General features: G+C 50.4%; 1 protein-coding gene across 1 annotated transcript; it reads left to right on the top strand.

Annotated features, from left to right (window-relative positions):
- Positions 1–669: 669 nt before the first annotated feature.
- LOC147108592 (protein-glutamine gamma-glutamyltransferase E-like) lies at positions 670–27439 on the top strand. The gene is made up of 3 exons (XM_086006046.1): positions 670–874; positions 4444–4626; positions 27126–27439. Exons 1-3 carry the CDS (start codon positions 865–867, stop codon positions 27437–27439), a joined length of 507 nt encoding a protein of 168 aa, XP_085862172.1. The 5' UTR covers positions 670–864.

Raw genomic sequence — 27439 nt, 5'->3', positions numbered from 1 at the left:
CACCCCAAACACACAGTAAAACATTAAATAGATTTTTTTTAAACTACCACGTTTTTAAAATGAGTTAAAATTACAATAAATTAAATATTTTAAACAAAAATAAACTTACCTTTTTTAAAAGTATTTTTAAATTATAAAATGAGTGAAATTGTTTAAAAAACTTTTTTCAAGTCTTATGCTGACCAGGCATAAGATTTCTAAGGGTTTTCTGCGGGCGGAGGTTCTCCAGAAAGTGGAACTATTCACCTGCAGGGGCCCTTCTCCAGGGCAGGCATCCAATCTGTCAAGAGCATTCTTGACAAATCGGAAATACCGGTTTTCAGTGCATGCGCTTCCGATGTCCCTACACAGCTCGTACACACCCATAGGCATCGGAATATACAGCCCATAGTGTGGAGGGGATAACGATTTTGTCCTCCATGTGGCTGAGCTCTTGGCCTCAGCTGCTCTACTGTAGAAACTTTGCAAGTGAGAATTGGCCAAGTGCATGCCTGAGTGTAGTTTATTTTACTGTCTCAGTTACAAGGAGTGCCTCGCCTGGAGGAGGAGGAAAACCAACAGTGGAAGAAGAAAAAAATGACATACCTCAAAAAGGTTAACTTGATTCATTATGTTGTCACTGGAGACAGCTGTCAGATTTGAAAATAGGCATAACAGGTTGGGCAACTTCAGCCCCAGCCCAGTTAACAGGGAGAGACAGTTTGAAGAAATGCTGCAGCCAATTACAAACAAGTTGAAAGTATAAATATTGGCAGACTTTCTGACAGTTACAGAAAGAACACCAGAGAGGAGAGGAGAGGAGAGGAGAGGAGAGGAGAGGAGAGGTCAGGTCAGGTCAGGTCACTTCACTTCATTGACAGAAACATGGCAGCACGTGAGTCGAGATGAAGCATTCTATTTTGGGGTGGTGCGTGGGGTGGCGGATACAGAAGGAAGAAAGGTTTCTTTAGAAAACATTTAGGAAAGTTAACAGTTTAATGAAAGAGGGTGCGGTAGAAACAGCTTCTTTTTTTTAAAGTGGCATTGTGAAAGGAAAGAAATGTAAAAGGAGGCACCAAGAAAAAGTTACCTATGTACCAGCAATTGAGACGATTAATGACTTGTTATTGGAAATTGTAGAAACCCCACTGCCTAATGTATCACAGGTCCTGTGCAAGGATCTCTCGTTATAAAAGTTGGCAGCACAGTGGCATTCATGTTGGCATTTGGTGGCTGAATGGTTTTGAAAACCTTATCTGTTTTTGCTTGATATTAATAGATGTTTTTCTTTTTCACTTAATATAACTAGCACTATTCTTGTTGTTTCGCTGTCCTCTGTTCTTTCTTTGATGCAAATATTTTCATTGATTTTAACAAGTATGTTTTCCTCTATTGATTTCAATCAGCCTTTTTTTCATTCATTCATGAGATGTGGGCATCGCTGGCAACGCCAGCATTTATTGCCCATCCCAAATTGCCCTTGAGAAGTTGGTGGTGAGCCACCTTCTTGAACCGCTGCAGTTGATTACTTTTACTTCAGTTATTTTTATAGAATCATATAATCATTTAATTTTACAACACAGAAAGAAGCCATTCAGCCCACTGCACCTGTGCCATTTCTCTGAAAGAGCTATCCACTTAATCCCATTCACCTGCTTTTTTCCTATACCCTTTTAATTATTTCTTTTTCTTATGGATTCTGCTTCCATCACTGTTTCAGGTAGGGCATTTCAACATGTAATCTAACATTTCTAACAATCCTCTGCATAAAAATGTTTCTCCTAATCACTCCCTTAATTCTTTTGATGGTGGTCTTAAATTTATGCCCTCTAGTAAGTAGCTGACCAATCAATGGATTTCCCAATTAACCTTGTCAAAATTTTTGATGTTGAACATCTCTACCAGATCTCCACCTAACCTGTGTTGTTTTAATGAAAGGAGCTCTAGTTTTCTCTGGTCCATACTTTTAACTAAATCCCCTTATCCCTGTTATCATCTTAGTGACTCTCTTCTGTATCATCTCCATAGCATTGACATCTTTCCTAAAGTAAGCCATCAAAAACTGGGCACAATAGAGTTGATTTTCCTCTTCCCTGCTCTGGAAGTGTGCTGAAATTACGGGCGCAATGTGGAGGAAAAATGGGAAGAGTCATTACATAATTACATTGGATGCTTTGCGTCCAGACTTCCTCCTCTGTTTTTGTGGAGCTGTGATGCCTATCCCCAGAAGTTATTTTCACAGTCCTTTAATCTGATAGGTTAAGGAGGTTCACAGCTGCCTGTCCTGCTCACTCAGGTCCCAGAACCCATTTCCCTCGCTGCAGCGTTATCATCTCGCACTTTCATCAACTGGCCATGCAAAAGTTTAAAAAACCTAAACATGCAAGGGCAAGTCTAACTAACAGCAGATGCCGTTAGATGGCCTGCCACAGCAAATTATGGTCTAATATATATACTTGTACTGAATGATGTAAGAGATGCAAACCTTGCCGATATGCTGCGACTAAATGATGGATGTCTCTATTACTCTATATTCATAAAACTAAAACGGTATTGGCCATGGCTCAGGGGTACCACTCTCACCTGATTCAGAAAGTTGTGAGTTCAAGCTCCACTCCAGGGACTTGAGCACAAAATCTAAACTGTCACTCCAGTGCAGTGCTGAGGGAGTGCTGCACCTTCGGAGGTGCCGTCTTTCAGATGAGACGTTAAACAGAAGCCCTGGCTACCCTGTGAGGTGCATGTAAAAGATCCCATGGCACTATTCGAAGAAGAGCAAGGGTGTTCTCCCTGGTGTCCTGGCCAGTATTTATCCCTCAACCAACATTACTAAAAAACAGATTATCTGGTCATTATCACATTGCTGTTTGTGGGAGCTTGCTGTGCTTAAATTCACTGCTGCGTTTCTTACAACAGTGACTACACTTCAAAAGTACTTAATTGACTGTAAAGCACTTAGGGACGTCCTGAGGTTGTGAAAGACATTACATGAATGCAAGTTTTTCTTTCTTTAAATAGCTGAGAAGTTTTACTTGCCTGTGTTCCCCTATATGATGTGCTATAAAATGTACCATTGCTGTACTCCTTACCGTGGTATTTTTCTTCACGTGAAAAAACATCTTTACCAACAACCCAGGTATGGTGAACCCTAGATGTACCATTCACCCTTGTCTGTTATGGCATGCCTGGTATTGAAATGTGGCTTCTTAGGGTCTCTGATCCAAAAGTGATACTTTGATGCTGTCAGTTAATGGCTCCAGAGCTTTGACTGCATCAGCCTACTTCATATACTGCTTAAGTAGCCTGATGTGGACTTGTTATGGGAATTAAATGCTTGCGCAGCTGTTTGCTATTGGCTATTCGCTCTGTGTGGCTATCAATGAATACAAAATCCGAGACAAGATAAAATTTCAAGTAGGGTGTTCTCAGCAATGTGCTATGTCACAGTTATGGGAAGTGGTGGGGGGGGGGGAATTAAACATACGTCAAGGAGGGCTTTGAGGCCACCGCCTTTAAAACAGCTTCTACACTGCCACTTATTTAGATTGGCTTCCAAGAGACTGAGGTCTGTTAGCTGGCTCCCAGCATTTACACTGCTGTATCCAGCTCGCACCTCCCTGCAGCAGATCATAGATCTACTTTAGCACGGTTCTCTGATTTTTGCCACCAATATAAGGGGGTGGATTTGGTAGTGTAAATGCTGGGAGCTGGCTCACTGAAACCACGTAAATTTTGTCCCTCCAGTTCTGCTTTAAACAATATATGATTCTGGGCTTAAATACTTTTCGCATTTTATTTATTCTCTCAAGTGAATAAATGTAGCTGCAATTTCTTAAGTTAAAATCTCAAAGTGTACACACCCAGTTATTATCAAATGTTGCCATCTATAGAAGAATTCAGCCTGGAAGGAAGGAAGACAGATCGTAAGTGACCTGGAAAGATCATTCAGAGCAATCTGCTCAACACACCCATATTCAAAATACTGGCAGCAGAGGTGCCATTTTTCTTTAAAATTACTTGCAGAGGCAGCAGTTTCATTACTAGCAATTCTGGCACCATACTATTTAGGGAGTGCCATTTCTTTCAAGAGAAAGAGTTAAGAGATCGCAAGATAATTATGGATGAGGAAGATCATTCGGCCCACCTTATTTCACCCATCGAGAAAGACCCTACAGTTCCTCACACCCCCCACCACCACCCATCCTCAATTGATGCATCTAATTGTTTCTTAAATTATTCCAGGGTTCTTGTTCCACTATTCTATCTGGAAGTCCATTCCAAGTGTTGACTTTAGTAGTGTGAAGTGGGTGATAGCAAATTGGCAGCCCGTTTTACCAGTCAATAACCAATTTCCACTTACAAAACATGAAACTATATCCATTTAGCACAAAATAAAATGGAACAGTTATGGTTTTCTTTCCTCTTGTCTTTTATAATTTGACTATCCTGTGGATTCTGTTGCAGTTGGTGAAGAGAGTTACATCACTTACTTTCATTGTGAGAGGAACAATCATCAGCACAGGACCTCTGAGATCAGCACCCAGCGACTGATAGTCAGGCGGGGACAGACCTTCCACATCACGGTGCAATGCAACATAGATGAATATATTATAGACAATGGCAACATTGCACTCATTGCTGAGACAGGTATGAATTGGGGAGGATTAAATGACTATATGAACTTCAAGGTAAAAAAATGTAATCTTTTCTATAGTTGGTTACTCACACTCGAGCCCCACCTTGCTCAGTTTATTTACAACAGGTTTGAATGGTACAGTTTGTATTTCTCTATGGGAAAGATGTAATACACAATGAGATCAGCACATACCACACTGTAGTGGTAGAAGGGAACGTTGGCTCTTGTAGAGACTTGCAATGACGAGTTTAATGTGAGGGCTTAAATATTCCTCCAAAAGGAATGACTATAAACTAGAGTGAAATCAGGAAGCACTTTGTAAAGTCTGTGGGTTGTGCAGTAAATAAATACACAGACTTTTGAAATACAAACAAACAGGTCTTTACTATTCAGAGGTCAGGGCGAATCTGCCCTAGTTATCCTGTAACATCACTTATATACTGGTGTGGTCACTGTCGGTATTACCGTATACAGAAGCCAATCAAATAGTGCCACACCTAAAGTAGTTCTCTTAAAGGTGAACGGTTACACTCAATCGTTCCCTTAAAGGTAGACGGGTACATACACTACACACTTTTTCACACAAAAGGTTAGTGGAATTCTGCAATTCTCTCCCCAAAAAGGCTGTGAATATTGGGCCTCTCTCCAAAAGGCTGGGCTATTTGAAATTTTCATGAATTAGATCAATAGATTTTTGTTAGTTAAAGTAGTGGTTCTCAAACTTTTTTTGTTGAAGGACCCCTTTTCAAATGGATTAGTAATCACGGACCCCCCCCCCACCGTCTAAATTATTGTTGCCCCCTTGTATTGATACTGTACCAGGATCTTCTGACAATGAATTGCAATATAGCTGTGGTGATATTTACAAAACGGGAATCCCTCAAGCATGTATGTATAAAATGATAGTGATTTTAAAGCATTGATTTTTTTAAAAATTACAACTGCATTGGTTATTCAGTGTATATAAGTGCTGCCCAGATTATTGTGTCAGATTTGCTCCTTGGCCAGCCCTTGATCGTGGACAGACAGATCTAATGTAATGTATGTCCGATTTACGGGTCTGTTCCTTTTGGCCATATCCCGACGCTGCTGCAGCCGGCTGGTAGTCAGGACGGGATCTTTGTTTACAGGCAGTCGGTTCCTCTCCGAACAGCTGGTCCTACGCTTTTCCGCCTCCGACTCCTGCTGCTGGCCCGCAGTATTTTTCCCCTCCCTCCTTCTCCTCCCCCTCTTTCTTTTTACATTAAGAAGAATTTTACTGTTTTCATAAATACACTGTACATCACAGAGCACGGAGTATTTAACTCTGCACTGTGTGTTGTTTGTCACTTTAGCATCTGTGAATCCAAATCTTCACGAAAACCAAGTTGCTTACAGTAACCTCATAAAGTAAGCTACAGTCCCAGAAAAGTTTTACAAATGTGACCAATGGCCCCTGGTGTTAATACAGAGAACATTTTGCAGTTTCAGCTCTCTGTAGGTGACTTTCTCTGCATGTGAACTGGCAAGACCTAGTGCTTCAGGCTTCTTCGGGTCCCTTTAGGCTGGATTTCATTTTGTGCTTCTCCTTCTGACCCAGCACATGATAGATTTTCTTGCGAGCTTCTTTTTGCCTCTTAATCTTATCCTCTTGCTGTTTGTGTTTCTGTGTGAGGAACTCCTTGTGCTGCTCGTGTTCTTTTCTGTGTTGTTTCTGAACTTTGTGCGCATTGACTGCGCTCAGAGTGGAGAGCAGGACTGAGATCTTTCTCTCGTGTGTACTCTTTATAATGGCAACCCGCTGCCTATCCCGTGGTGCACTGTTCAACCGCCGCTATTGTAACTATTCACCGCCCCATTCAGCAGTTCCTCCGCACCAGCTCACTCTCCATTGGGATTTTTTCACGGACCCCCCTGGAAAGTCTCTATGGACCCCCAGGGGTCCACAGACCCCAGTTTGAGAACCACTGAGTTAAGGGTATCAAGGGTGATGTGCCTCAATAAATCCGAGACTCGATGTTAGCGAAACAAAACAAGGCTTTTATTGACTTAGAAGGTAACACACAGAGGAGAATGTATCTCCATCCAGAGGTCTGCCGTACTGGATGTGCTGCAGGCTGGGCCAGCTTACATAGGAGCCAGGAATGGGCGGAGCCCTACACACAGTACAATACAATGGAAATGAAACTGAAACCAACCACAGTCACAGGCAGAGAAATACTGATGAGTGATGAATGGAATATTTCATCACATTCACCCCTTCTATAGATTTAGTCTGTTCGGGGGTTTGATAGTCCTCTGCGACCGACGTGGCTGTTGTGGTGCCGCGGGTGTCGGCTGGGTGTCCCCGGTGGCCTCCTGGGTCTCTGCCGGGGGTGCCGCCAGGGTTGTTGAAGGGGTAGTTGGTGGGGGTACCGTTGGTCGATGTTCTTCCGGGGGTGATGAAAGAGTAGTGGGTGGGTAAGAGTTGCTGTGGTCGTTGTTGCTGCTGTTGTCGTGGTTGTTGTCGTTACCGGCTGGGGCGACGTCTTTTATGGACACGGTGTCCTCCCTTCCGTCGGCGTGCCGGACATACGCGTATTGGGGGTTGGCGTGGAGTAGGTGCACTGACTCCATGAGAGGGTCCGTCTTGTGGCCCCTCACATGCCTTCGCACGAATACCGGACCTGGGGTGGAGAGCCATGACGGCATGGATGCGCCTGAGGTGGATTTCCGGGGAAAGACAAACATTCGCTCATGAGGCGTGGCATTAGTGGCAGTACACAATAGCGACCGTATCGAATGGAGCACATCTGGGAGGACTTGCTGCCAGCGGGAGATAGGGAGGCCTTTGGTCCTTAGAGCTAGAGTGACTGCTTTCCATACTGTCCCGTTCTCTCGCTCCACTTGACCGTTACCCCGGGGGTTGTAGCTGGTGGTACGGCTCGTGGCGATCCCCCTGGACAGCATGTACTGGCGTAGCTCTTCACTCATGAAGGACGCCCCCCTATCCGTATGGATGTAGCTCGGCATACCGAACAGGCAGAACAGGCTGTTGAGGCATTTAATGACCGTGGCGCTGGTCATGTCTGGGCAGGGGAAGGCGAATGGGAAACGAGAGTATTCGTCCACAATGTTCAGGAAGTAAACATTGCGGTCGACGGACGGGAGGGGGCCCTTGAAATCTAAGCTGAGCCGCTCAAAGGGCCGTGTAGCTTTGATTAAGTGGGCTCTATCTGGGCGGTAGAACCGAGGCTTGCACTCAGCGCAAGTGCAACAGCTCCTGGTCAGGGACCGAACTTCCTCAATCGAGTAGGGTAAGTTGCGGGACTTTATGAAGTGGAACAGCCGCGTGACCCCTGGGTGGCAGAGGTCATTGTGGAGGGTCTGTAGCCGATCCCCGGTGGCGCTGGCACACATCCCTCGTGAGAGGGCGTCGGGGGATTCGTTAAGGGCCCCTGGCCGGTAAATGATGTCGTAATCGAAGGTGGAGAGCTCGATCCGCCACCTAAGAATCTTATCATTTTTAATCTTCCCCCTCTGTTTATTATTGAACATAAACGCTACCGACCGCTGGTCGGTAAGTAGGGTGAAGCGTTTGCCGGCTAGGTAGTGGCGCCAGTGGCGCACTGCCTCCACGATGGCTTGGGCCTCCTTTTCTACGGAGGAGTGTCTGATCTCGGGCCCTTGGAGGGTCCTCGAGAAGAAAGCTACGGGCCGCCCCGCCTGGTTGAGGGTGGCCGCCAAGGCAAAGTCAGACGCATCACTTTCCACTTGAAAGGGAGTGTTCTCGTCCACTGCCTGTAGCGTGGCCCGCTCAATATCCCGCTTAATGCTTTTGAAGGCGGCATGGGCCTCAGCAGAGAGCGGAAAAGAGGATGCTTTCAAGAGGGGGCGGGCTTTGTCGGAGTAGTTGGGGACCCATTGGGGATAATAAGAAAATAACCCCAGGCACCTTTTCAGGGCTTTGGGAGTGTTGGGCAGGGGCAGCTCCCGTAGGGGGCGCAATCGGTCGGGGTCTGGTCCGATTTCCCCATTCTCCACCACGCTGCCTAGTATGCAGAGGCGCGTGGTGTTGTAAATGCACTTGTGCTCGTTGTAGGTGAGGTTGAGTTTTTGTGCGGTTTTCAGGAACCTCTCGAGGTTCGAGTCGTGACCCTGCTGGTTGTGACCGCAGATGGTGACGTTGTCGAGGTAGGGGAAGGTTGCCTGCAAGTGGTGGTCATCGACCATGCGGTCCATCTCCCTCTGGAAGACCGAGACCCCATTCGTCACCCCAAAGGGGACTCTGAGGAATTGGTAGAGGCGTCCGTTCGCCTCGAAGGCGGTGTACAGGCGGTCCTCTGGTCTGATAGGGAGCTGGTGGTACGCTGACTTGAGGTCGATGGTGGAGAACACCCGGTATTGGGCGATTTGGTTCACCATTTCTGATATGCGGGGTAGCGGGTAGGCGTCTAGTTGGGTGTACCTGTTGATCGTTTGGCTATAGTCGATCACCATCCGTTTCTTCTCGCTACCCCTTACCACCACCACTTGGGCGCGCCACGGGCTATTGCTGCGTTCAATAATGCGCTCTTTCAGGAGCCTGTCTACCTCGGTCGCGATAAACCGCCTGTCCTCCCAGCTGTACCTCCTGCTTTTGGTCGCTATTGGCCGGCAGTTAGGGGTAAGGTTCGCGAATAGCGAAGGCGGCTTTACCTTCAGGGTAGCCAGATCGCACACTGTGAGGGGCGGCTGGGGCCCACCGTAATTGAGCGTGATGCTTTGGTGGTACACTGGAAATCCAGCCCCAAGATCACGCTCGCACATAGATTCTTCATGATTAATACTTTAAAATTGTCGTATACAGTTCCGTTAACGGACAATTGTACCGTGCAGTAACCCATAATGGTCGATGTCTGGGTTTTATCAGCCATAGAGATGGTACCCCGAGTAGGGACCACCTTTAGGGAGAGTTGTTGTACCAGTTCAGGGTGGATAAAACTCTCCGTGCTTCCACTGTCAATTAAACATTTAACCCTGCACCCGTTTACCTCGATGTCCACCATTGATTTGGATAGCGGGTGCGGCCTGGTCTGGTCCACTGTGACCGATGCCACTGTAGGGCCCTGATCGAGACAAGATGGCGTCCACGCTGTCTGCTCACAAGATGGTGGACCCCACGAGGTCGGGCAAGATGGCGTCCAAGATGGCCGCTCCCACGGCGCACACGCGGCGGTGGCGGGTTTTCCGGCGGGGTTCCCTCTGCACACCTTCCCGAAGTGCCCCTTCTTACCGCACTTAAAGCAGGTGGTGCCTTTCGCCGGGCACAGGTTTCTGGTGTGCTTCGGCTGCCCGCAGAAGTAGCAGTTGGGTCCCCGACGCGTCGCGGCTGTCGTAGGGCTTCTGGGGGGAGAGCGGGGCCCCGACAGTGTCGGGCTGCCGGGCGGGGAAGATGCCTTCCAAGATGGCGGCGCCCTTGGTGCACACGTGGCGGCGTGGACGGCGCGGGCTGAAGAGTAGGCGTCCAAGTTTCTCTGGGCCACATCCAGGGATCGTGCTGTGTCCGCAGCCTGTTTCAGGTCCAATCCCGTTTTTTCCAGCAGTCTCTGCCGGATGTAAGTGGAGCTGAGGCCTGTGATAAAGGCATCGCAAACAAGCTCGTCAGTGTACACTGCGGCTTTTACATCTTGGCACTTGCAGTCTTTGCCGAGCGTTTTCAGGGTGCCTAGGAACTCCTCCACCGATTCCCCAGGTCGCTGTGCGCGAGTAGCGAGCAGATGCCTAGCATACACCTCATTCATAGGCTGCTGGCAATGCGCCTTTAAGATGTCGCAGGCGGCCGGGTACGTGTCGGTGTCTTGGATGAGGGGGTAAACCCGGTGGCTTACCCAATTCCGCAGAATTCCGAGTTTCATGCTCGCAGCGTCCGTAGCGTCTTTGACGGCTGCGGAATTGTCCAGGAAGAATTCCATACACATAAACCAGTGTCCGAAGCGTGCCGATGCGTCCGAAGCATGCTGGTCCAAATCCAAACGTTCGGGTTTCAAGAGTTGATCCATTGTGTTGAAAATTAAGTCAATAAAATTGATGTGCCTCAATAAATCCGAGACTCGATGTTAGCGAAACAAAACAAGGCTTTTATTGACTTAGAAGGTAACACACAGAGGAGAATGTATCTTCCATCCAGAGGTCTGCCGTACTGGATGTGCTGCAGGCTGGGCCAGCTTACATAGGAGCCAGGTATGGGTGGAGCCCTACACAGTACAATACAATGGAAATGAAACTGAAACCAACCACAGTCACAGGCAGAGAAATACTGATGAGTGATGAATGGAATATTTCATCACAAAGGGATATGGATCAAAGGGTAAATGGGGTTGAGGTGCACATCAGCCATGATCTAATTAAATTGAGAACAGGTTCGGGGGGCTGAATTGCCTACTCCTGTTCCTATCTTCCTATATTCCTATGCTTTATGCAACCAGTGATGGTGTAAAGTAAACCTATGAGGTCTAGTATCTCTTGGCTTCTCAGATGTGGTTAGGAAACAAGCTGGCCCTTCCGACAACAAGTTCCTACTTTTCCTTTGCCTCTAACACCACCTGTCCAGCTCACCTGAAGAAACTCCCTCAGTTTGTTCAGGTAGAGATGACTAATGCTAGCTGCTGTGAAGTGCTGATGAGGTATGAATCACTGGCTATTGAATTAACTCCTGTTCTACATCTAGAAAAAGAAAAGATGAATGGTTGAATCTCATACAAAATTAATTCCATGAGAATTTGTCACACATTATTGCCCTTGAGTGCATACATTTGTGTCAGTTACTGAGTGGACAGAGCGAGAATAAAGATAATTATACAAATGGTATTAGGCCTCAGCTTGAAGGACCTTCAGCTTCTCTATCCCCAACCACATCTATAGCCGCTCTGCCAAATGACTTGAATATCTTTAAAAGACCTGAGGGAACAATCATTGTGTGACCCCCTTCCTCCTGTCTGCTCTTGGCTGTTATGCACAGCTATAGACATCGATGGTAAGCATTATCATGAGTGACAGATAATCTGAGGGCCTGAAAGAGTGTAATGTTCCAATACACTTCAGAGAACGTAATAGTTCTTGAAGCAACCTTTGCAGAGCTTGTGAGGTCCTAAGCTTCTTTCTGACTTGCAACAACTTTGCTTCGTATTGGTCTCTGAGTTGACATGTGTGGCCACCCCCTGCTAGACACCTGGCATTACACTTCTGTGGCCTTGTGTTCCAAGTATTGCAGCCCTCCTGAGCCACATCCGGCTGAGTAGCACCTCCAGACTAGCACCTTTGTGATCTTCCTGCTACTCCCTCAGCTGTTTCCATAAGCCTTGCCTTGTTGAGGCTGCCGCGGAACACAAATGGAGGCCGAACCGATCTGAGGAACACATGGCTTGTATTACATTCTCTTGAGAGATGGCTGCCCCAGCTCTTCAGAAAACAGAATGAGGGCGACACCCGCGCTTTTGTGTACACACTGAGGGCGACGCCCGCTCCTTTGTCATGCCTTAAAGGCAGCATGCTTCTTAAAGGCAAGGTGCCCGATTTATTGTCCATGGACAGAAAAGTGGATTGCGCCTGTTTAGGTGGCGATCCGCCACACAGCTCCCCCCAGAATCCGCTTAGGAGGTGTGGACGAGATGGTGCGGCGGTCTGATGGGCCGGCCGGAGCGGCTCTTGTAGGACGCCGGTGGACGTGGAACGGCCGGGCGTGGAGCAGCCGGGTGTACTGGCTTGAGGGCAGGTCGGCCGCGTGGCGGTGGACAAGCTACTGGGACCTGCTCACCGGGCTCCGAGTGTGCTGGCTTGAGTCGGTCAACCGACACTTTTTCAGTCCTGTCGCCCACTTGTAGGTCGAAAAATTTGTCCCCAGCCTGTAGCACTTTGTAGGGCCCGTCGTACGGGGGTTGAAGGGGTCCACGGTGGGCGTCGTGCCGGACGAGAACGAACCGTGCCTGGTGCAGGCTTAGCGGGACGTGTGAGGTGGATTCACCGTGCCGGGCAATGGGCACCGGGCGAACTGTAGCGCCGGTGAGGCGAAGTCGTGGCGTTGCTGGTCGGCTGACCAGGGTGTCGTGGCGGTGGGCAGGAACTCGCCGGGTACGCGCAGCGGCTGGCCGTACACGAGCTCTGCTGCCGATGCGTGGAGGTCTTCTTTAACCGCGGAGCGCAGGCCGAGGAGGACCCACGGGAGTCGGTCGGTCCAGGTGCCGTCCTGGAGGCTGGCTCGAAGAGATGCCTTCAAGGATCTGTGGAACCGCTCACACAGTCCGTTGGCTTGGGGGTGGTACGCTGTGGTGCGGTGAATGGTCACCCCGAGATTGCGTGCGATGGCGGTCCAGAGTTCAGAGGTAAATAGCGGACCTCTGTCCGACGTCAAGTCGGAGGGGATGCCAAACCGTGCGACCCAGGTGCTGACGAAGGCTCTGGCGATGTCGGCGGTGGTGGTAGAGGTCAGTGGAATTGCCTTGGGCCAGCGCGTGGTGCGGTCGACGATCGTCAGCAAGTGCGTGTGGCCTTGCGACGGCGGCAGGGGCCCGACGATGTCCACGTGGATGTGGTCGAATCTATGTGAAGGGACGGTGAACTCCTCGAGGGGTGCTTTCGTGTGTTGCTGCACCTTGGCTCGTTGGCAGGCTAGGCAGGAGTTGGCCCAAGTACGCACATCCTTGCGAAGGCCGCGCCAGACAAAGCGGTTGGCTACCAATTTGATGGATGCGCGGGCGCCGGGGTGGGAGAGGTTGTGGAGAATCTCGAATACCCGGCGGCGCCAGGACGCTGGGACGACGGGCCGAGGTTGAGATAGGGATATGTCGCACTTGACCGTGACTGCGGTCGGGCCGCAGGCGACGTCGGCCAGGCGTCGCCCTGGTAGGTTGGTAGGTGCGGAGAGCAGATCAGGGTCCGTGAGCTGGTCTGCTGCGAGTTGAGCGTAGTCGACTGCCAGGTGTGCGGTATGGATGGCGGGGCGGGAGAGGCAGTCGGCTACCACGTTGTCTCGGCCGGAGACGTGTTGGATGTCCGTGGTGAACTCGGACACTGCCGCGAGCTGGCGCTGCTGCCTGGCGGACCAGGGGTCGATTGTCTTTGCCATTGCGAATGTCAGGGGTTTGTGGTCGACAAACGCAGTGAAGGGGTGGCCCTCCAGCAAAAACCGAAAATGGCGGACCGCCAGGTACAGCGCGAGGAGCTCGCGGTCGAAGGTGCTGTACTTGACCTCCGGGGGGCGTAGTTGGCAGCTGAAGAAGGCAAGTGGTTGCCAGGCGCCGTCGACCCACTGCTCGTACACGGCGCCGACCGCGTGGTCGGAGGCATCCGTGGTGAGCGCTACTCTGGCATTGGGCCGTGGGTGCGCGAGCAGGGTGGCATTGGCGAGCGCGGTCTTGGTGGAGTTGAAGGCGGCTGATACATCTGCCGTCCATTCGACCGCCATCTTGCCGCTCCTGCCCCGGAGGGTTTCATACAGGGGCCTCATGAGGGACGCCGCTTTGGGGATGAAGCGGTTGTAGAAATTCACCATCCCAAGGAACTCCTGGAGTCCTTTGATGGTGGTGGGGCGGGGAAATTGCTGGACGGCCTGCACCTTGGTGGGCAGGGGAATGGCCCCAGCATGGGTGATGTGGTGGCCGAGGAAGTTGATCTTGTCCAGGCCGAACTGGCACTTGGCTGGGCTGAGGATGAGCCCGTGGTCGCTAAGGCGCCCGAACAGGATGCAAAGGTGTTCGAGGTGTTCCTGCTTGGAGGAACTGGCTACCAGGATGTCGTCCAGGTAGACGAACAGGAACTTCAGGTCCCGAAGGACCGAGTCCATGAGCCGTTGGAATGCCTGGGCCGCGTTTTTGAGGCCGAAGGGCATCCGCAGGAACTCGAAAAGCCCGAAGGGGGTGATTACGGCCGTCTTGGGGACGTCCGCGGGGTGGACGGGGACTTGGTGGTAGCCGCGCACCAGGTCGACTTTGGAAAAGACTGAGCGGCCGGCCAGTCTAGCCGAGAAGTCCTGAATGTGCGGCACGGGGTACCGATCAGGGGTGGTGGCGTCGTTGAGGTGGCGGTAATCCCCGCAGGGGCGCCAACCCCTGCCTGGTTTGGGGGCGATGTGGAGTGGGGAGGCCCAGGGACTGTTGGAGCGGCGGATGATGCCGAGCTGTTCCATAGTGGCAAACTCGGTCCGCGCGATCCCCAGTTTGGCCGGGTCCAGCCTGCGGGCGTGGGCGTACACTGGGGGGCCTGTGGTGGGGATGAAGTGTTCCACCCCGTGTTTGGCGACCTCCGCGGAGAAGGTCGGGTTGGTGAGGGCCGGGAATTCAGCCAAGAGTGCTGAGTAGTCACCCGTGGCCTGGGCGTGTGATGCGCCATCAATTACTCAAAAGACTGAGGTTAAGCGAGTAACAACCAAGCTTTTATTAACTAAAGAATGAAGGTCTAGTCTCGAGTGGTCGACCCGTCCAGAATACTAAGGGACTGGGAGGTAGTCACTTATATACCTGGAATAGTGGGAGGAGTCAGCCGAGGCATGTCCAGACCTGTACCTAGTGGAATACACATACACATACAGACAGGTATAACAGTGGTTTACCACATTCACCCCTTGTTTAAAAATGAGTCCGGCGGGGTGAAGTGTATTTAAAAGTTTGTGTATTGGAGTCTCTCCGGAGGTCTTGTCTGCCGCTGTGATCGACGTGGCGACGGCAGGGGTGGTGGAGCTTCCGACGTCGCGTCCCGTGTAGGCTGGGGCACTGGAGTGTAGTCCTCGTGGGTGACGGTCCAAGGCGAGCCGGCTGCTGGGGTTGGATATCGGGTCGTGGGGGTGGTGGTAATGGGTAGTGGGTTACAGCGGTCCCCGAGGGTGTCGTGGGGGGGGGTGGTAATGGGTAGTGGGTTACAGCGGTCCCCGAGGGTGCGAGGTCTCGTATGGAGACTGTGTCCTCCCGCCCGTCCGGGTACGCAATGTAAGCGTACTGGGGGTTGGCATGGAGGAGGTCGACCCTCTCGACCAGGGGGTCCATTTTATTGGTCCTCACGTGTCTTCTCAGTAGTACCGGCCCTGGGGACGTCAGCCATGGCGGTAACGCTGTCCCCGATGTGGACTTCCTTGGAAAGACAAACATTTTCTCGTGAGGGGTGGCATTGGTGGCAGTGCAGAGCAGTGACCGAATCGAGTGGAGCGCATCGGGGAGCACCTCCTGCCAGCGGGAGGTCGGAAGGCCCCTAGACTTTAAGGCTAGTAGGGCGGCCTTCCAAACTGTTGCATGCTCTCTTTCCACCTGTCCGTTCCCCCGGGGGTTGTAACTGGTGGTCCTGCTTGTGGCTATACCCCTATCGAGCAGGTACTGGCGGAGTTCGTCGCTCATAAACGATGAGCCCCGGTCGCTATGGATATAGCTGGGGAAACCGAACAGGGTGAAGAGGCTGTTCAGACATTTAATGACCGTGGCACTGGTCATGTCCGGGCAGGGGATAGCGAACGGGAAACGGGAGTACTCGTCAATGATGTTGAGGAAGTACACATTGCGGTCGGAGGAGGGGAGAGGCCCTTTAAAATCGACGCTCAGGCGTTCGAAAGGGCGAGTGGCTTTTATCAGGTGGGCTCTGTCTGGTCTATAAAAGTGCGGTTTGCACTCAGCGCAGACTTGGCAGTTCTTGGTCATGGTCCTGACCTCCTCAATGGAGTAAGGCAGGTTGCGGGCCTTGATGAAGTGGAAGAACCTGGTGACCCCCGGGTGGCAGAGGTCATTGTGGAGGGCCCTCAGCCTATCGATCTGCGCGCTGGCGCAGGTGCCACGCGATAGGGCATCTGGGGGTTCATTGAGCTTCCCAGGCCGGTACAAGATCTCGTAATTGTAGGTGGAAAGTTCGATTCTCCACCTCAAGATCTTGTCATTTTTGATTTTGCCCCTCTGCTTGTTGTTGAACATAAAAGCAACTGAACGCTGGTCAGTGAGCAGGGTAAATCGTTTTCCGGCCAGGTAGTGCCTCCAATGACGCACAGCCTCCACAATAGCCTGGGCCTCCTTCTCGACCGCGGAGTGTCTGGTCTCCGGGCCCTGGAGGGTTCGTGAGAAGAATGCCACAGGTCTCCCCGCCTGATTAAGGGTGGCGGCCAGAGCGAAGTCGGACGCATCGCTTTCCACCTGGAAGGGGATGGATTCGTCCACTGCGTGCATGGTGGCTTTGGCAATGTCCTCCTTGATACGGTGGAAGGCCGAGCGGGCCTCTGCCATCAGGGGAAAAGAGGTGGATTTGATCAGCGGACGGGCTTTGTCTGCATAGTAGGGGACCCACTGGGCGTAGTAGGAAAAAAACCCTAGGCACCTCTTCAGAGCTTTTAGGCAGTGGGGCAGTGGGAGTTCCATAAGGGGACGCATCCGGTCCGGGTCGGGACCGATGACTCCGTGTTCCACAACACAGCCAAGGATGGCGAGGCGGTCTGTGCGGAATATGCACTTCTCCTTGTTATATGTCAGGTTCAGGAGTTGGGCGGTGCGGAGGAATTTCTCGAGGTTTGCGTCATGGTCCTGCAAGTCATGGCCGCAGATGGTCACATTGTCTAGGTAAGGGAAAGTGGCCTGCAGCGCGTTTTGATCGACCATCCGGTCCATCTCCCTTTGGAAGACAGAGACCCCGTTGGTAATGCCAAAGGGAACCCTAAGGAAGCGATAGAGGCGGCCGTTTGCCTCAAAAGCAGTATACTGGCGGTCTTCGGGGCGGATGGGGAGCTGGTGGTACGCTGATTTCAGGTCAATGGTCGAAAAGACGCGGTACTGCGCGATCTGGTTGACCATGTCAGCTATGCGGGGGAGTGGGTAGGCGTCCAGCAGGGTGTAGCGGTTTATTGTTTGGCTGTAGTCAATGACCAGGCGTTGTTTCTCGCCGGTCTTAACGACCACAACCTGGGCTCGCCAGGGGCTGGAGCTGCCCTCAATAATCCCCTCCTTCAGGAGCCGCTCCACTTCGGTTTTGATGAGAACCCTGTCCCCGGCACTGTATCGCCTGCTCTTTGTGGCGATGGGCTTACAGTCGGGGGTGAGGTTAGCAAACAGTGGGGGGGGGGTTGACTCTGAGTGTGAAGAGGTTGCATTTGGTGCGCGGCGGGCAATTTGGAGGCTGCTGGCTGCGGACTGTGAGTGGGGGGAGGGGGCCACCGTACGCCATCGTAACGCTTTTGAGGTGGCACTGGAAATCCAACCCCAGTAGACCGGCAGCGCAAAGTTGGGGCAGGACCAGGAGTTTAAAATTATTGAACACAGTCCCGTCTACTACTAGTGTCACCACGCAGTAGCCGCCAATGTCCGCTGACTGGGACTCGGCGGCCATAGAAATCCGCTGGTGCGTAGGCAGGACTGGGAGAGAGCAACGCCGCACCGTGTCGGGGTGGATGAAGCTCTCTGTGCTCCCGGAGTCAAAAAGGCAGTTTATTGCTTGGCCGTTTACCTTAACGTCCATTTTGGACCGAGCTAGTTGGTGCGGTCTCGTTTCGTCCAGCGTAACAGAGGCCAGCGTAGGGGTCGGTGTGTCGCTGCGGGTATCGGATGCGGGGGGGGTTGGCGGCCTGCTGCGTCCCGGCTGGTGTCCAAGATGGCGGCGTCCATGATTCCCATGTGGCTGGAGTCGTCCAAGATGGCTGCTGCTGCGGTGGTTCGCACATGGCTGGGGAGGCCCAAGATGGTGGCCCGCACGGCCCACACGCGGCGCTGTTGGGGGCCCAAGATGGCGGCTCGCACGGCCCACACGCGGCGCTGCTGGTGTTCGGGGTGGCTTTGGCCTTGCAGATGCTAGCGTAGTGTCCCTTTTTCCCGCAGCCCGAGCAGGTCGCATTCTTCGCCGGGCAGCGCGCTCTGGGGTGTTTGGCCTGGCCACAGAAGTAGCATTTCTGGCCTTGGGATACTGCTGTCTGGCTTTGGGACACTGCTGCGGTGGTTGGGCCGTTGTTGGGCTGTGGCTGGGGTGGCGCGGTGCTATGGGGCTGTCCTACCGTGTCCCAGATTGTCGTTCCCCGCGGCGTCCACGGTGCAGAGGAGTAGGCATCCATGCCCCGGTAGGCTGCGTCCAGCGTTAGTGCAATTTCGGAGGCTTTGTCGAGGGTTAGGTCACTCTGCTCCAGCAGTCGCTGTCGGGTGTAGTTGGACCTGTGGCCCGCTACGAAGGCATCCCGGATCAGTTCCTCCGTGTACTTAGTGGACGTTACCGCCTTACACCCACAGGCCCGGCCAAGCACGGACAGTGCTTGGAGGTATTCCTCAGTCGATTCCCCAGGTTGTTGCTTGCGACTCCCCAGGAGGTGCCTGGCGTAAACTTCATTCACAGGGAGCGTGTACTGGGTCTTGAGGAGCTGGAGGGCGGCTGTGTACGAGGTCGCGTCCCGGATGACTGAGTACACTCGGTGGTTCACCTTGGAGATCAGGACAGACAGTTTGTTCGCATCCGTTACGACCGCAGTGGAGGCAGTCAGGAATGCCTCGAAGCACATGAGCCAGTGAGCAAACTTGGTGGAAGCGTCCGCTTCCGGACTGTCCAGGTCCAGGCATGCTGGTGTGAGGATCTTCTCCATTATAAAAAATTTAGTTAATAAAATTGATGCGCCATCAATTACTCAAAAGACTGAGGTTAAGCGAGTAACAACCAGGCTTTTATTAACTAAAGAATGAAGGTCTAGTCTCGAGTGGTCGACCCGTCCAGAATACTAAGGGACTGGGAGGTAGTCACTTATATACCTGGAATAGTGGGAGGAGTCAGCCGAGGCATGTCCAGACCTGTACCTAGTGGAATACACATACACATACAGACAGGTATAACAGTGGTTTACCACAGCGTGGCACTGTGACACCATGTTGGCGGGTTGACGGGGGGCCATGGCGCCCAGGATGGGGGACATAGTGTTCATGTCCACGAGGCGGTGTCGAGGGATGTCTACCAGTAGGCCGTGGGCGCACAGGAAGTCTGCGCCGATGAGAGGGGAGAGTACCTTGGCAGTGATGAACTCCCATCGGTAGCGGCGACCAGCGAGGTCGAGGGTGACTGTGCGGGTGCCATACGTCCGGATGTCCGAGCCGTTAGCGGCAGCCAGCGCCTGTCCTCGTTTGCCCTTTTGGATGTCGAGGGCGGAGGCCGGGATGATGCTGTGCTGAGCTCCAGTGTCGCACAGGAACCGGCGGCCGGTTTTGTCATCCGTGACGTACAGCAGGGATCCCGCGTGGCCCACGGCCATCGCAGGGGCTGGTACGGGGGTGGACTTGAAGGAGCAGGGAGGTGTGCACCGTTGTGCCCTGGCGCCGAACCGTGCGTGGTAGTAACAGTAGCCCGGGTTTGTGGGGCGCGAAGGCCCCGTGGGCCCCGTGGCTGGGCCTTGTGGCAGCGTGGTGGCCGGTGAGGGGCACGCCCAGGCTGTGGCTGCCAGGTCCGGAGCGACGTCGCGGCTGGAGTGAGTGGACAGCAGCTTGTCGGCCTCGCCGGCCAGGGCTTCTAGGTCCATGAGGCCGGACGCCACGATCGCTGGGCGGATGCTGGGAGGTAACTGGCGGATGAACAGCGTGCGGAAGAGGGACCCGGGTGGGCTCTCGTCGGTGAGTGAGAGCATGTGGGAGAGGAGGTCTGACGGTGAGGCGTCACTGAGGCCTGGAAGGTCGAGGAGGCGGCAGTTTCGCTGGTATGTCGAGGTCGTAAATTTTTTAAGGAGCGTGGCCTTAAGATGTGCATACTTGCCCTCCTCTGGTGAGTTCTGCAGCGCTATCCAGACCTTCGTGACTGTGGAGCTACCGAGTGATGCGACGAGGTAGTCATACTTTGTCCCATCTGTGGTGATGTGTCGCAGCCGGAATCGGGACTCAGCTTGGAGGAACCAGGCTTCGGGCTGGTTTTCCCAAAACTCCGGCAGTTTCACGGAAACTGCGTTCGTGTCCGCCATTGCAGTGCTCGGAATACGTTCTGAGCGTCAGGGTCACCAATGTTGAGGCTGCCGCGGAACACGAATGGAGGCTGAACCGATCTGAGGAACACATGGCTTTTATTACATTCTCTTGCGAGATGGCTGCCCCAGCTCTTCTCTCTGCTAAACCCAAAAACAGAATGAGGGCGATGTAATGATATCAGCAAATAGTGATGGTATTTGCCTGTTTGATTATTTATGCCTTACCAGCATATTTGCCTGATTGATTATTTATGCCTGACCAGCAGAGGGCATGTGAGAGACAAGCAGTTTAGTTTTGGTTTCGTTTTAGATGGATCTCTAACATGGTGTCTCCTGTAATGCTGTTAACTGAGTTGAACAAACTTAAGATTAAAAGACAAGCTCTTTCATGAATGTGTCGTCATTGAACCCACATACAAATCAATACATGGTGTCAGAAGTGATTGAAAGAGAAGAGGAAAAATCTGAAGTTAAATCAGCTCTCCACATATTAGCAAGCCAAAAGAGAACATCGTTACTTACCATTGGAGAATAGCTAACAAAGTGAAAAAATGGTAGGATTACACCCACCGGCGAAGCTTCAGTTGACAGGTAATGTGGCTGAAAATTGGAGAAGGTTCAAACAACGTTTGGAGTTGTATTTAGCGGCAATCGGAGCTGACGAGAAAAGTGATAAAATGAAAGCGTCAGTGTTCTTACATGTCGTGGGTGATGAAGCGCTGGAGGTGTATAATAACTTCACATTCGCTACTGATGGAGACAAAATGAAGCTGGATAAAATAATGGAACAGTTTGAGGCCTACTGCATACCTAAACATAACGTGACGTTTGAGAGGCACAGATTTTTCACATGTGTACAGAAAACGGGAGAGACTATTGATCAGTATGTGACTGAACTGAGAAACAGAAGCAAAACATGTGAATTTGGGGGACTGACAGACTCGCTGATAAAAGACAGACTGGTGTGTGGTATTCCAGATAATGGTCTAAGGGAAAGACTGCTAAGAGAGCAAAATCTAGACCTGGGAAAAGCCATAGTAGGGCTACAGAGACTGTGAAGTCGCAGGCAAAGGAGCTGTTCAGTGACAGTAGCTGCAACGTGGATGCAGTGAGAAAGAACGGACACAAACCGTTTAACAAAAAGAGCGCCAATGTGAAAAAAGAGGCGTGGCCAGCGAACAAAAATGAAAGGGGCAATCGAAAGTCATGTAGTCGATGCGGTACACAGCATACACCAAAAAAGGGTCCAGCATATGGTAAAACATGCAATAGTTGCAACAAAAACAACCATTATGCCCGTTGCTGTAAGAACCAAGCGCAACAAAGCAAGGTCCATGCAGTAGATGAAAGCGAGATAGAGGAGTTCTATGTAGATGTTGTGTCTGAAAACAAAAAAGAAAAAAGAGACTGGATGTTGACACTAAAAGTGAATGACACACACATTCCATTTAAATTGGATACTGGAGCACAAGTTAATGTGATATCAGAGACTGATTTTAAGAAAATTAGACCCAGACCAAAGATACATGGAATAAAAGTGAAAGTGACAGGATACTCAGGTACTGATATACCAGTGAAAGGAAGATGCATTGTCAAAGTGACACACAAGGACAGAGAGCACACGCTAGCATTAATCGTGGTGCCAAAGGATGTGCAAGCCATACTAGGTTTAATAGCCTGTGAGAGACTGACCCTGGTAAAGAGAGTCCTCGTTGTGGAAAGCGAAGGAGAGACAGTCTATGATGAACTCATGAAAGAGTACAACGACCTATTTCAGGGTCTAGGCTGCCTTCCAGGAGAACACATGATCAGAGTAGATAAAAGTATGACACCGGTCATACATCCATGCAGAAAAGTTCCGTTTGCTCTTCAAAAGCAACTGAAGGCAGAGTTGGACAGGATGGAAAGCCTGAACGTGATTCAGAAGATAGATGAGTCAACTGAGTGGGTGAGTTCCCTCGTCGTTGTGGACAAAAAGAATGGAAAGCTCAGAATTTGCCTGGATCCAAGAGATCTAAACAGAGCAATAAAGAGAGAGCACTTCAAGCTTCCTACACGTGAGGAAATCATGTCACAGTTTGCAAATGCAAAGTATTTCAGCAAGTTAGATGCATCATCAGGATTTTGGCAGATGAAATTGGACGAGGCAAGTTCAAGACTGTGCACGTTCAACAGTCCATTTGGCAGATACAGATTCCTAAGGTCACCATTTGGCATTGCCTCAGCTCCTGAAGTGTATCACAAAACTATCCATATGATCTATGAGCACCTGGAGGGAGTTGATACATCAATGGATGACATCATAGTATGGGGAACCACGAGAACTGAGCATGACGAGAGACTGAAAAAAGTGCTGGAAGCAACAAGGAAAACAAACCTGAAGCTGAATAGAGAGAAATGCCAGCTCGGGGTGACAGAACTGACATTCCTGGGAGATATCCTTAGCAGTGAGGGCATCAGACCAGATCCCAGAAAGGTGTCCGCCATTGAGAATATGCCAAAGCCACAATGCAAAAAGGACGTGCAGAGGTTTAATGGAATGATCAACTACATGGGTAAATTCATATCCAACCTCTCAGAAAAGATGGCGCCACTGAGAAGACTAACTGAAAAGAACATAGAATGGGAATGGAATCATGAGCATGAGAAGTCATGGAGCGATCTAAAGAAACTGCTCACAGAGGAACCAGTTCTGAGGTTTTATGACCCAGCGAGACCCATCAAGATATCATCAGATGCATCACAGAGTGGGCTCGGTGCCGTTCTTCTGCAAAAATATGACGACTGGCAACCTATTGCATATGCATCGCGCTCAATGACAGACGCGGAGACGCGATATGCTCAAATAGAAAAGGAGCTGCTCAGCATCACATACGCCTGTGAAAGATTTCACCAGTTTGTGGCAGGACAAGCAATCAGTGTAGAGACTGACCATAAGCCCTTGATTGCATTGTTCCAAAAGCCACTAAATAGCTGTCCGCTTAGAATACAAAGAATGATGATCAGGCTGCAACGCTATACACTGAATGTTGCGTACACACCGGGTAAGCTGATGTATACAGCAGACACGTTGTCCAGAGCTGTTGACCCAAGAGAGCCCGCAAACACCAAAATGGATGAAAAAATGAACGCCTCCGTGGACATGATCACAAGTGCACTGCCCATAGCAGATGCAAAAATGGAGCTCATAAAGACTGAGACAAACAAAGATGAAACACTGAGACGACTGAGGAAAAGCATCTTGGATGGATGGCCCAACATGAAGCAAGACTGCTCACCTGACATGGCAGAGTACTGGAACTGCAGGGTGGAACTATCAGTGGTCGAAGACATCATCTACAAAGGAAGTCAAATAGTTATCCCAAAGAGTCTGAGAAAAGAGATGCTAAAAAGGATCCATGGAGGACATCTGGGAATCGAAGTGTAAGAAAAGAGCACGAGAGGTGATGTACTGGCCACGAATCAACCAAGATGTGACAAATGAGGTGTCAAACTGCACAATATGCCTGAAATATCGAGCAAGCAATCCGGTAGAACCACTAAAGCCACACCCAGCGCCAGACAGACCTTACCAGAAGGTAGGCGCTGACCTATTCGTATGTCAAGGGAAGGACTATCTTGTCATCACAGACTATTACTCCCTGTATCCAGAAGTTTGTAGACTGTACACCACCACTGCAGATGCTGTGATAACATGTATGAAAGCCATATTCTCCAGACATGGCGTGGCAAGCGAGGTCTTCACAGACAACGGACCCCAGTTTTACAATGCAAGTTTCCGACACTTTGCCAAAGAGTGGGACTTTGTCCACACAACGTCAAGTCCTCACTTTCCACAGTCCAATGGACTAGTGGAAAAATCGGTCCAGACAGTGAAAAGACTGATGTACAAGGCATAAGACGGTGGAACTGACTTCTACCAGAGCATGCTTGTATACCGCACAACGCCGCTCGAGTGTGGTATGTCACCAGCCCAACTCCTGATGGGACGTCTGCTAAGGTCAAACCTACCCATCCCGGAGAACCTCCTGAAAACAAAAGAGGGGGAGAAAGTGAGGAAGCTCAAAGAACAGAAAGAAAAGCAAAAGTACTACTATGACAGAGGAACACAAAACCTACCTGAACTCCACACTGGTGACTAAGTAAGGTTCAAAGACAAAACAAACATATGGACTCAGAAGGGAACTGTCCTGAGTGAAGTTCAACCAAGATCATACACCATTCAGACAGATAAGGGTGCTGTTCTGAGAAGAAATCGTCGGGATCTTCTCATGGGACCAGCCACAGCAAGTCAAAAGACTGATACTATTGAACAACCTGATCACACAGCAGGTCAAAAGACTGATACTGTTGAACAACCTGATCACACAGCTGAGAAATCATCATCTGAGGCAACAACTCAGATTCAAGGACAATCAATCAGAAAATCCTCAAGACGCGTGAAGCCTCCTGAGAGACTCATTGAGCAAGTTTAAGGACTCTTGTTATAGAAGGAAGTAATGTTATCTTATTCTTTCTTCAAGTTCTAGGTATTTACATATTTCATGTGAACACACAAAACAAGGTTAAAAAACCTTGATCATGATAATGATAATGTAAGTTCATTAAGTGTTACAGTTAAAATGCAGAGTAATACAAAGAAAACATGTTGTTAGATAAAAGTAAAATACTTTTGTTTTAAGAAAGGGAGATGTAATGATATCAGCAAATAGTGGTGGTATTTGCCTGTTTGATTATTTATGCCTTACCAGCATATTTGCCTGATTGATTATTTATGCCTGACCAGCAGAGGGCATGTGAGAGACAAGCAGCTTAGTTTTGGTTTCGTTTTAGATGGATCTCTAGGATGGTGTCTCCTGTAATGCTGTTAACAGAGTTGAACATACTTTAGATTAAAAGACATTCTCTTTCATAAATGTCTCGTCATTGAACCCACAAAGAAATCAATACAGGCGACGCCCGCGCTTTTGTGTACACACTGAGGGCGACGCCCGCTCCTTTGTCATGCCTTAAAGGCAGCATGCTTCTTAAAGGCAAGGTGCCCGATTTATTGTCCACGGACGGAAAAGTGGATTGCGCCCGTTTAGGTGGCGATCCGCCACACAATCATGTTGGGGTCACCAATGTTGAGGCTGCCACGGAACACGAATGGAGGCCGAACTGATCTGAGGAACACATGGCTTTTATTACATTCTCTTGAGAGATGGCTGCCCCAGCTCTTCTCTCTGCTAAACCCGAAAACAGAATGAGGGTGACGCCCGCGCTTTTGTGTACACACTGAGGGCGATGCCCACTCCTTTGTCATGCCTTAAAGGCAGCATGCTTCTTAAAGGCAAGGTGCCCAATTTATTGTCCACGGACAGAAAAGTGGATTGCGCCCGTTTAGGTGGCGATCCGCCACAGCCTTATGAAACTGAAGTCACCTCCCGCAAGCACAGGAGGCTTTACAACCTGCAGAATGTTTGAGCTAGCAGCCCACTGGACCTCCCACCCACAAAGCTGTGAGCTCCCAATATTGGTGTTACACATATCAGGAGACCACTTGCTTGATGTTAATGAGATGGGTCAAGGAAATCTGAACATTGCCTATAAACAAATCAATGCGCATGAAGCCTACTGTAACCACTTCGCCCTGAGCTAAGGTCCAGAGCAGAAGATTCACCTTATTATGGCCGGAATTTTCCCCTAAAAAAACAGGTGGGATTGGAGCATGAGCGCAGTTAAATTGTTAAAAATGGGATTCTCAACCTGACCCTGCCTCCAACCCACCCACTTCCGGTTTTAGTGGAGGCGGGGCGGGGGACGGGCGACCAACCCGCTCCCAGGGGCGGTATGTCAATTTAAATATTATAATTAGGCTGAAAGCCTCTTTTTTCACCTCCATTTTGAATTTAACTGCCAGATTTCACACAATTTGTGAAACCCAGCAGTTAAACCAAGGTGGGGACTGCTGCATCCAGGAGGTAAGTGGCTTTATACCAACCTCCTGGATCCAGGGTCCCTACCTAACCCACTCCCCGAGATCGGAAAACAGCCCCCCCAATCCCCAACCGAGCCCCTGCTGATCCCCAACCACTCCCCCCAACCCCCCGATAGCCAATCCTCCCCCGCCCCGCCCCCAGCCGATCCCTGACGCCCCCCGCCGGCCGAGCCCCCTGCGATCCCTTCCCTGGACTGACCCCTCGCTCCCTCTCTGCAGGCCTTCCCGCCCGCAGCCAGCCAGCCTCTCAATCTGGCTGGCTGTGGGCGGTAAACCAAGGCCTCACAAGCAAATCAGGCCCTGCCGTTAAAGTCAGCAGAGCCTGTGGGAAACTCGGCCTCCCAGGGTTCCCGTTCACCTCGGAGGCCCCCCGCCCCCAACCCGCGTACCTGGACAAAATTCCGGCCAATTGTAATCAGAATTATATTACAATAAGAAAAATGTCAGGATTGTACAGAAGCCACCACAAATATATTGCTATTTAAAAAATGACACAAAATATACTTTAAACTACTTTTTGAAATATAATGGGCCTATTTATTTAGTTAACATTGAAAAAGATGGGGATTCTCCAGAAAACCGAGTTGGTTGATTTGTTAGCATACAATTACGGTCTGGTCGGATGTGGGCTTAATTTAATTTTTCTTGTCTTACTTTAGGGCCAAAACCTTCAACAACATCTGGAACCAAAGTCCTGTTCTTATTACATTCAATTAATACAAAGCAGTGGAGTGGAGCAGTTGTTTCTAGCACTGGAACCACATTGGTCCTGGCCATATCCTCATCTCCAAATGCCAAGATCGGACGATATACTTTAACTCTGCTAAGGTCAGCAGAACACTTGTGCAGCAGCCACAGGCTTGGGGAGTTCGTCCTACTTTTCAACCCATGGTGCACAGGTAAGGAGCCTTTTAAAACTGGTTCTGCATTTAGAGAATTAGCTGTAAATGAGAACGGGCTTATATTAGTTTAA

This window comes from Somniosus microcephalus, chromosome 13 (assembly GCF_052327205.1).
Source record: "Somniosus microcephalus isolate GS21.2 chromosome 13, FLI_Smic_1.0, whole genome shotgun sequence".
Lineage (NCBI taxonomy): Eukaryota > Metazoa > Chordata > Chondrichthyes > Squaliformes > Somniosidae > Somniosus > Somniosus microcephalus.
This window is presented reverse-complemented; position numbering and strand designations above follow the sequence as displayed.